The following is a 10,517-nucleotide window of genomic DNA, read 5'->3' on the forward strand; positions in this document are numbered from 1 at the left end:
GTCAATTGGTGAAAGATGCTCAAATTTTACAATAAACTCATAATAATCTGAATGCATGATATCAATCTGGATTTAAATTTAATCAGTATATCATACCGATTAAATCGGCAATTTCATACAGCAATTATGCATTATAAAACGGTTAACACGTACTGTGTTTGGATAAAAAAAAGGAGGAAGGAAAAGAAGGGGAGGGAGGAGAAGAGGAGAGGAGGGGAGGGAAAGGGAGGGGAGGGAAGAATGTCCATAAAAGGGTCGATATCTTGAATTTGGCAGCTAATATGTCTTACATACAAGGTACAATCTGGGGCATTTATCAATATATCTCTCTTCTTTGATATTCTCCGCTCAACAATTCTCAATTCATAATTACCAAACTAAGCTTGATCTAGTGGATAGGATAACAAACACCTTCTAACCATGAGATTTGAGGTTCAATTTCCACTAGAAACGACAACTTGGGGAAAAGATTCCCTTACCTTTTCCTCCATTCTCCCAAATTGTCCAGCCTGCTAATTTGGGCTAAATTAATCCATGAAGGGTCCCGACCCTCCAACTTAACATACCATAAAAACAAACAAAGTCATTATACATAACCACGCATCACTCTCTGATATCAACATGGTATTGCTAATTTTGTCACTTTATAATAAGCCCCAATAAGATGTAATAAACCAATGTAATTGGTAAAGATATCAACATGCCAAAGCTAACCCTGCACCAAACAATCATAAACTAATTAACACAAAGAAAAAAGGTATAATTATATCGTGTTAATTGAATAATAATTGGAGTTTAAAAGGAACGTACGCGGTGCTAAGAATGCCAGGATGAACATTGTATTCTCGAGCAAAGATGAAAGGGACAATTGCTTGTGGCAGAGCTGCCTATAGATCAAATTAAATTAGTAAATATTTGCAATGGTTAGAAAATTTGCATTAATTCATTCAACAAGAAAGTAGAATTCATAGTTTTTTTTTTTTTTTTTTTTTTTTTTTGAAAATTTGCATTATAGCTAGTAGTCATATTTCAAGCGACTACTGTAAAGATTTCATTAATTACCTGCATGATGGTGATTTGTAACAGGGTTCCTCTTAACCCCACAATATATGAAGTAGCTACCGTAATACCAGGGCCGACGAGGAATCTCATCGCCGTGGCAAGGGCAGCCGATGCATTCCCACCGGCAATGATCCTTGGTTGTGAAGCCATGAACAAACCTACACATTTTGACATGAAACAAGAAATGTGCTCAATTATATATTTTGAATTAATATCGAGGTACTTCTGATAAGAGTCTGGTCAATTTTATTTGGGCCAAAATTTGGAAATAATTGAAGTAATTTATCTTGGGTAGGTCTAGTATTATGACTATGTGATCAATACTCAGCTCATACAAAGTTTTCACATACTATACATTTATTTTGGAAAACAAAATTGTCATTATAAAGTAGTTGAGTCTGAAACTTGAACACGATTACACGAACCTTTGTTCAATTTCTAATAACTAAACAAAGAAAAATGATTAGCATATTTTAAAGAGAAAAATAAACATTAAGCTTACCAAGACTAAACATTGCCATCCCTAATCCTGCATCAGAGAGAATTTTAATTGAGTTGTCCACAATTGCAGGAATTTGAACATGCCACCTACAAAAATTTGGAAAAAAACTTACTAAGATCAAGCTAGTATGTGTATAATCAACTTATAATTATGTATCAACATTAGATAATGAAACTACATTTGAAACAAATAAACATGTTAGTTCTATGTGATTCACCTGAATGAGATTAAGGACCAAATAAGGGCTATAACACTAGAATAAAAGTTAGGGTTCCTCATTAGTTTCTTACAAACCATGATCAAAATCAGCCTGGTTGCCGCACCAGCAGGGATTGTTTCCTTGGGTTTGGGTTCGAGTTCGAGTTGAGCCACGGTTTCAGGATGGACCTGATCAACCATCGTCGATCTAGTACCCAATTCTTGCAAAGTTGAGCCTGGCATCAATAGTGCAATCATATATATTTAGTGCTTATCAAGATCAAAATTTAATAATGCTTTCTTAAATATAAAAATATTGAGACATTGTGACAATTAATTTTAGATGGAGGATGCTCCCTCTAGCTAGTAAAGTTCGCTAAGAAACATACATCTTTTAAGTTATAATAATCTCACCGTTCCAATTAGCTAAGCGTAACTCCTAAAATTATTTAAGGATATAGAGAACCAGTGACAGACTGGCAAATGCATGGTGTTCAAGTGGGGTCAAGTGGAGGTACCATGACCCCACTTGAACATGTAAAAAAAATCTACTTCCTCTATTTTTATTTAGTTGACGTGTTTGATTTAGACACATATATTAAGGAAAGGAGAGGGTGAGAGAGAATGAAAAAGCAAGCGGGGTAGCTTGTAAATGCAAGGTAAAAAATTTACCCTAAAAGGATACGCGTCAACTAAAAAAAACTTCCTAAAAAGGAATACATGTCAACCAAAAAGAAATGGAAGTAGTATTAAACTTGTTTCCACCAATAAAATTGCTTATATTTGTATCAAATTACCCCATTAAAACTTATCAAATGAATTATGACCCGTTAAATATTTTTTCTCGATCCACCACTGGAGTGAGGGAACATTTTATTTCTCGTATCAGCATGGATGAAATGTAAATCTAAAAAACATTAATCAAAGTCCGAAGCTAACCTTTAGGGTTAGTATCCCCTCTATGATCATGATCGTGACCATCATTAGTCAGATTTTGGTTACCTCTTCTATTAGCCTCATCAATCTCACTTGATTCAATAGGAAGAGAAGCTTCACCAACACCAATTCGTATCTCCTCATCAAACCCTAAACCAATTTCATTCTCACAACATTTTTGTGGGACTAATAACGTTGCTCTTCTATATTCAAACAAGAACAACAAACAAGGAAACCAAATAATAAATTGTATCACAGATAATTGCACCATTAAAGATTTAGATGGATTTTCGCCGTACATTCCTTCTAACAAAGGGATCCCCATAACAAGCGTGTTTGTTAAAGTCGCAAGAGAAAAAAGTGTGATGCACCACTCTAGCGAGCCTCTTGAACTTAGCTTACACCATAAAAATAGGATAAATATGACTACGACTTTTTGTAGCGTATCTGCTGCTATGAAACGGTAGTTCATCGCGTAAGGGTTGTTGTTTGAGATAAACTTGATAGATAGAAATGGAGCCGCGAATAGGGCTACAAATCTGTTAACCCCTAGACATTCATCCGGGGTGAATATTTTCCACCATTTTACTGAGCTATAAGCTAAGATCATTACGACATATAGTGGTACCACGTTGGACAATACATGGTATAGATTCTCCCAAGAAATCATGGGATTTCTAATAATTCTGTTTTTGAAATGACAAAAATTGATTAGGATTCTCTCTAGTAACTGGACGCGTGATTAAACCGCGTCCAGTTACTTTAAGATTTCTTGTAGAAGTAGTAGAAATTGGAGAGAATTCTATTTGGGAAGAATAAAAGCAAGGTTTCTAATAAGGTTTTTATGGAGTATGTAACGTGTTAATGTGTTATATATACAAGTTTTTTTTGGACAAAAAAAACTGCCTCAACATGGACTGAGAGAAGAATGATTGAACTGACAGCTAAGTATTAGGTGTTTTAGAAACTTTTTTGACTGAAATACATATTTAAGGAAAATATAATTATTGTTTTAATTCTAATAATAACTAGCTAGGTGTATGGCATTTAATACGGATCTTTGAAAATCATTTTATGAACAAAACAACGTAACATTTGGCAAAAGATGTGAATTCTACAATATCTCATTGTATATTTTTATCAGTGGACTTGGCCCAACAAGATGATTTAAGTAGTACGGAGTTTCAAACTATCAATAACTCATCCAATAAATCCAGCCCAATTTTGACCAAACCCGTGTAACAGGGTTACAATGGCTCATTATCTTAACATGACCTAAATAGAATTGATCGAAGCTAATACTAGTATACTACCTTCGTCCCGTCAAAAAAAAAAAAAAATACTATCTCCATTTCATATTATTTGCATCGATTAGACTAATCTGTGGTTTATACACACGGGTGTACAGTGCTCATCATACACCCGGATAAATAAAAAAAAAGGCGGAAAGAACATCTTGTATTTCATAAAGAACATACATGTATTTGACAAAGAACATGTTTGTATTTGACAAAAACATGCATTACCAAAGAACATAAAGATATAATAAAAAAAAACGAGATAAAAACTTAATAAAATTTTCTGAAAAATTACACATTATTAACGGAAAAAATTTAGAGGTGATAAAAAATCGAGTAGGGCCGGGCCATATCATAATTTCTCGTGCCCAAACCCATAGAAAAGTAGTGGGTTTTCGGGCTTTTTTCGAACCTGGTTCGAGTTTTAACTTAAAATGCATTTTTAGGTTTGCCCAAACTCACCCTATTTCGGGCCAGATCGGGTTGGGATGCAAGTCATGTTGATCACCTCTTAAAAAATCCTTACCAAAGATATCATTTCCCCAAAAAATAGTTTTCTATCTCTCCAAAAAAAATTCAACTTCCCATAATAATTTAGTTTTTTTACTCTTAATATTATTTTCAATTAAAAATAATTTAAGATTTCAATATCAAATTTCAAAATAAAATATGTTAAAAGAACATAATTTATATTGTAAAGTACATATAGTTAATACCTAAATAACACACAAATCAAACTCAAAGAATATACGATAATAAAAGTAATTTAAATATGACATATGATAATAAAAATAGAACTTGGGCGTCACTACGACCTTAAGAACATACACGCCAAATTCAAAGAACATACTTTGTATTATTAAACCCGAAAAAACATATATGTTTATCAACATATATTAAATAACATAAGTTATAATGTAAAGAACATATAATTTTACTCAAAGAACACACTGATCACACTCAAAGAACACACTGATCACACTCAAAGAACATATTAAAGGTATGTTCTTTGTCAAACATAAGTATGTTCTTTATCAAAAACTATATGTTCTATCCGCCTTTTTTTGTTTACCCGGGTGTACCATGAGCATGGTACAAGCATGGTACACCCGGGTGTATTATCTAATTTTCAGATTAGACATTTGTTCTCTCAATTGTATGTTAAATCGTTGCAAATAATATGAAACGGAGGTATTATTAATTTGAAAGATCCGAGTTGAACAATCTTTATATCCAAGATGAGAAACTAATAAGGAAAATATTTCTTTAAAATTTGATCTTTAATTGAATTATTAAGAGTCCAATTCCAACAAGGAAGTTCACAAAGACAAGATTGCACTTTATACTTGTAAATAAGATCAAACATACTGTGGGTCTGTTCTAATTTACTGAAAACAACTTAACTGAACTGAATTGATTAGAGCTGAATTGAATTGAAATGAATTATTTATGAGATAAGTAAATTAGGAATTGAACTAAACTGAAATTAAGCTAAATTTATACTTATTGATGATTAAAGATATTATTTGTCAAAATTTTATTGATGTTATAAGCCGGTCAATGAGAGTATAAAATTACATATCGTTTTTTTTAGCCACAAAATGGGCGGGGCCACACCATTTTTATGTGGTGGATAAGTGCACTTTTCAGATTAGTTTTGCATCAACACTTTCTGATGGTGGCCATTCACAGTTTCAGATTCTGGGAACCTCCCAAAACACCTACACAAAATCCAAATTTTTATCATCACAAATTCTTTATCCACTTGTAATCTAGATTCTAGAAAAATAAAATTGTGAAAATCACATAAACAAGTTCAAATCTTTATCATCACAAATTCTTTCTTCCTCCCTTGTTTTCTTACATACTACACTAATTTTCAACCATTTTTTCAATGAATTCTTGATCATTTCATCAAATTTAATATACATACTAACCCAAATTTTTAAATTTTATTCAAAAAAATGGCAGCAGCAGCAGCAGCAACAGCAATTCATCTGTTAGCTGCAACAAAAAACAGCAACAGCAGAAAGAGGGTAAATTTCATATCAACTGACAATTTCAGAAAAACCCAGATTGTCAGAGCATCTGCAAGTACAGAAAACAGCAGTACAGGGAAGAAAGACAGCAAGATGACAAAAAAGAACAAGAAATTTAAGGAAGAAGAAAATAATGTTATTGATGGTAGTAAAAAGGAGCAAATTGTTAGTAAAGTTGAAACAGAGAAGAGTGGGAAGAATAGCAATAGTGACAGTAATAATGATGTGATTAAAAGGCTTGATGAGGCGGTTAATCCGGTCGGGTTAGGGCGGAAGTCGAGGCAGATATTCGACGAGGTTTGGAAAAAGTTTTCCAACTTGGGACAGATTTCTAGGACTGAATATGATGATGGTAGTAGTAATAATTTGTTGGTGTATGGTGATGGTGCACCTATTCCTGGTGCTCAGAATACTACTGTTCTTGTTGTTGGTGCTACTAGTCGTATTGGACGCCTCGTTGTTCGTAAGCTCATGCTTCGAGGCTATGCTGTTAAGGTACAATTTTGATTTGTTACAAATGTGTAGTTGTTGTTTTTTTATGTCGCGGTTTGATTAGATGTATGCAGTCTTATCCTTACGAATTGAAATGTGTATGTTACCTTAGTACGTCATGGTGGAATATGTTATTATAAGTAGAGGAATACTTAGAAGTAGTATTGAGCAATTTGAATTAGTCTATTAAAGATTGTTTTATAATGTAGGGTATATAACTTTTGATATTGAATTTTTACTTCAATGCAAGTCATTTTACAAAATGAATGTGAAGCTTTTTATTTAAGGGAGTATTGCAAATTGAAATTGAGTTAGGGTATGTTCTCTTCAGCTTCATTTCAGCTCGGTTCAGTTCGGCTTAGCTCAGCTCATTTCAGTAAATGAGAACAAGCCCATAGATGTGATTATGTCTAATAAGTAACAATAGTGTAGTTCATAATATTGCCTCATGGCATTATTGTTGATGAACTTGGATTGAAACAAGCTTTAAAATGACCAAGATTGAATTTGATGAAATGGTTTTTGTTTTTCATTTGATTGTATTCAGTTAAGCTTACTCTTAAGTTGAAAGATATGTATGAATGAATGCTAGGGCTTGGTGAGGAGAATTGATCAAGGAGTGATGGATATGATGCCGAGATCAGTTGAACTAGTGGTTGGGGATGTAGGAGATCCTGTTAGTCTCCAAAATGCGGTGGAAGGTTGCAGTAAAATCATTTATTGTGCCACTGCTCGTTCTGCCATTACAGGGGATCTCAACAGAGTTGACAACCGTGGAGTATATAATGCTGCGAAAGCCTTTCAGGTATTACCTTATCTATAGTAGTGATGGTAATTTTTGATTTCATGTAGCCGATCCCACTTATGGGATTAAGGCTTTGATTGATCGATAGTAGTGATGGTACTTTCTGTGAGAATATTCATTGATAGCTTTGATAGTATGTAGTTGTGTACTGTGAAGCATATATCAGAAAGAAAGTAGGGCTCAGTAAAACTAGTGTTTGATTGTAGGATACTAGGATGAGTTGTATTAGTGTTAAATCAGTGCCTTCTTTTAGGTGTTATCCTTCCTAGTGTTGGTCTGATGCTATTTGTCACTAGAAGATAGTGTAATGGTAGAGCTCTTCCCATAGTGTGCATTGCTGTTTGGTTTTTATACGTTAATAACGAGTACTTAAATCACAATGCAATGGTGTACATTGCAGGACTACAACAACAAATTGGCACAGTTAAGAGCAGGTAAAAGCAGCAAAAGCAAACTTCTAATTGCAAAATTCAAATCGAAAGATTCACTTGAGGGATGGGAAGTACGACAAGGGACTTATTTCCAGGATGTGGTGGCCAGCAAATATGATGGAGGAATGGAAGCCAAGTTTGAGTTCAATGAGAACGGCCTTGCCATTTTCTCTGGTATATACTTTTGTTATTGGTTATTGGTTATTGGTTATGTCATGTGTGCTTAAAGAAAGACTTATATACATGTTTGTTCTAAAAATAATCTTACTGAAGCAAATTCATGTAAAATTAGGCCTGAAAACCACGGCCTGGTTGGAAAACTGTTGGGTGATTCAGTACTATAACAACTAGTCCAGTTAATGATCCTGATACCGAACAATAAGCAAAATATGCAGTTGACATTTACTGATCATTAAAAAAAACTTATGGAAGGGGTTCTAAGGTTTCTGTATCTCTAATTTACCATTTTCATTTAAGGATATGTTTTCACCAGAGGAGGATATGTGGAACTATCACGAAAGCTTTCACTCCCCTTGGGTTCTACTCTAGACAGGTATGCTTCTCCGAAGTCCTACCAAGTATTGTAATATTGCACACATTTTTCTTATTTTTTTTCCACCTTATGTTATGTGATGGAAACTTGGCCATTAATTTTGGAGAATGTGTGATGATTAGGTATGAAGGTCTTGTTCTTTCTGTTGGAGGCAACGGTCGTTCTTATGTTGTAATCCTTGAAACTGGTCCTCTTGCGGATTCAACCCAAAGCAAATTGTATTTTGCAAGAATTAATACAAAAGCAGGCTTTTGCAGGGTACAGAATCTATAAGTAATGTTGATATGTTAGCTTCTTAAAATTCCTTTTGTAAGCGCTAAAGTGTACTGTATCTGAAACCTGTATTTCTCTCCTTACTGTTTGGAAGGTCAGAGTTCCATTTTCAGCCTTTCGCCCAGTGAATCCAAGTGATCCACCTTTGGATCCGTTTCTTGCGCACACTTTGACCATTCGTTTTGAGCCTAGAAGACAGGTAACTATAACATCTTCCTTTAACACACGTTGATCTTTATAGTGTTTTTGATGCAAAAATCATCTGCCAAACATCTAACACAGTACAGAAACATGTACATTGTATCACATGTTCTTTGAGTCCTGCTAATTTGCTCATATAAATTTTGATGCAGAGACCTGTTGAAGGGCCTAATGGGATGAAGCAAGACCCAAGAAATTTCGAGCTAATCTTGGAATACATAAAAGCCTTGCCCGTGAGTTCAGCATTGTTTTCATTACAGTGCCTTAAGAACACAGAAAACTATATGATAGCAAGTTCTTACAGGTTTCATAACATCTGATATGATCTATCTATATGTGCAGAGTGGTCAGGAAACAGATTTCATCTTGGTATCGTGTACAGGATCAGGAATAGAGACCTCGAGAAGGGAACAGGTTTTGAGAGCTAAGAAGGTATGACTTTTACCTTTAACAGCAGCTTTTAAAACTCTCCATAACCTTAGCCTTTCTCTCTTCAATTTGTAAAGAAAACATTCGATAAAAGTTAAATAATCTAAAATCATCAGATTTGATCAGTAAAAGTTAGTTTTGTAAACACCAATGTAGCTCACTAAAGATCAGGTGAATGATGTATATATAGGAACTGCGTAATTGTGCTAAATTTACATTTAATCTCCTTTGTAGGCTGGTGAAGATTCGTTGAGAAAATCAGGACTTGGTTATACAATAGTCCGTCCTGGTCCTTTGATGGTATGTTCAACGTCTTCTGCATAATATAACCTGTGTTCAATTTCTCGTATTTCACTTGATTATAAATGACTTAAAAAGTGTATGTTTAACTTGTTTCACAGGAAGAACCCGGGGGGCAACGTGCTTTGATCTTTGACCAGGGAAACCGAATTTCTCAGGTAAACATAGTAGAAAAGAGCTAACCATACTGTAAGGCTCTATATATTTGTTGGTTTTTCTGATTCCGTCTTTGAATCAAAACTGATTGCAGGGAATAAGTTGTGCTGATGTTGCCGATATCTGTGTGAAGGCATTGCATGATTCGACAGCCAGAAATAAGAGCTTTGATGTGAGTAAACACTGAAGTCATGATCAATTAGAGCATTTCAAACATTCCTGATTTTTTTTTATCTTACTGCAAAATTTCAGGTGTGCTATGAGTATGTGGCTGAGCAAGGTCAGGAGCTTTATGAACTGGTAATAACTGATTCTCTTGCATAAATCTATCAAATCTCTAGCTTACAAGTTTTGCACTTTTCGCTCTTTACAGTTAGTTTTTATGCAACTTATGTTGTTCGGGTGTTTTGCAGGTGGCACATCTGCCTGATAAGGCGAATAACTATTTGGCACCGGCACTCTCAGTTCTTGAGAAGAACACCTAATGGAGTATATCTTAATGTAAAGATTTTGATCGTCTCATTGGCGTTTGCTTCAGAACTGAGATTAATCTGATGAGCATTTTTCCCTTTGTTACTTGGTGATATAATTGTGTATAGCATATATATATAGGATATAAAGACTGCGTGTATATTTTTTTCTTGGGATGAAAACAGATATAATATCAATACCAACCCTGTATCTGCTGCAAATAGAAAATGAAGACATTGTATTGTGTGAAAAAAGTTGCAGATTATTATCAAGAACAACGAGCTTTTTATTTGCTTCCCATAAGAGAATTGAATCTTGTTTAAGTACTGTGCTATTCAGATTTGTGTGGTGTCAGTACAGTTCCAAGTGTT

The 10,517-nt window shown here is 34.3% G+C and overlaps 2 protein-coding genes across 2 annotated transcripts; one reads left to right on the plus strand and one right to left on the minus strand.

Annotated features, from left to right (window-relative positions):
* Positions 1-243: 243 nt before the first annotated feature.
* Positions 244-3,583, minus strand: LOC110726773 (probable auxin efflux carrier component 1b). The gene is made up of 6 exons (XM_021906279.1): positions 2,702-3,583; positions 1,782-1,998; positions 1,565-1,650; positions 1,063-1,220; positions 811-887; positions 244-715 (listed from the first exon to the last, which is right to left on the minus strand). Exons 1-6 carry the CDS (start codon positions 3,366-3,368, stop codon positions 640-642), a joined length of 1,281 nt encoding a protein of 426 aa, XP_021761971.1. The 5' UTR covers positions 3,369-3,583; the 3' UTR covers positions 244-639.
* Positions 3,584-5,651: 2,068 nt separating this feature from the next.
* Positions 5,652-10,454, plus strand: LOC110726774. The gene is made up of 13 exons (XM_021906280.1): positions 5,652-6,530; positions 7,120-7,332; positions 7,733-7,937; positions 8,241-8,316; positions 8,439-8,574; positions 8,684-8,788; positions 8,943-9,023; positions 9,133-9,222; positions 9,454-9,519; positions 9,621-9,677; positions 9,770-9,847; positions 9,928-9,975; positions 10,089-10,454. Exons 1-13 carry the CDS (start codon positions 5,961-5,963, stop codon positions 10,158-10,160), a joined length of 1,797 nt encoding a protein of 598 aa, XP_021761972.1. The 5' UTR covers positions 5,652-5,960; the 3' UTR covers positions 10,161-10,454.
* The last annotated feature ends 63 nt before the right edge of the window (positions 10,455-10,517 follow it).

This window comes from Chenopodium quinoa, unplaced genomic scaffold (genome assembly GCF_001683475.1).
Source record: "Chenopodium quinoa cultivar QQ74 unplaced genomic scaffold, ASM168347v1, whole genome shotgun sequence".
Lineage (NCBI taxonomy): Eukaryota > Viridiplantae > Streptophyta > Magnoliopsida > Caryophyllales > Amaranthaceae > Chenopodium > Chenopodium quinoa.

What these genes read in the sequence shown, in the direction of transcription:
- LOC110726773 (XM_021906279.1), bottom strand. Translation starts at nt 3,368, where the DNA reads ATGATTTCTTGGGAGAATCTATACCATGTATTGTCCAACGTGGTACCA. An exon ending in TGGTCCTTAATCTCATTCAG is followed by an intron (nt 1,651 to 1,781) that starts GTGAATCACATA and finishes AAATTTTTGTAG; the next exon opens with GTGGCATGTTCAAATTCCTG. An exon ending in GATGGCAATGTTTAGTCTTG is followed by an intron (nt 1,221 to 1,564) that starts GTAAGCTTAATG and finishes CAAAATGTGTAG; the next exon opens with GTTTGTTCATGGCTTCACAA.
- LOC110726774 (XM_021906280.1), top strand. Translation starts at nt 5,961, where the DNA reads ATGGCAGCAGCAGCAGCAGCAACAGCAATTCATCTGTTAGCTGCAACA. An exon ending in AATACATAAAAGCCTTGCCC is followed by an intron (nt 9,024 to 9,132) that starts GTGAGTTCAGCA and finishes CTATATGTGCAG; the next exon opens with AGTGGTCAGGAAACAGATTT. An exon ending in AGGGAAACCGAATTTCTCAG is followed by an intron (nt 9,678 to 9,769) that starts GTAAACATAGTA and finishes AACTGATTGCAG; the next exon opens with GGAATAAGTTGTGCTGATGT.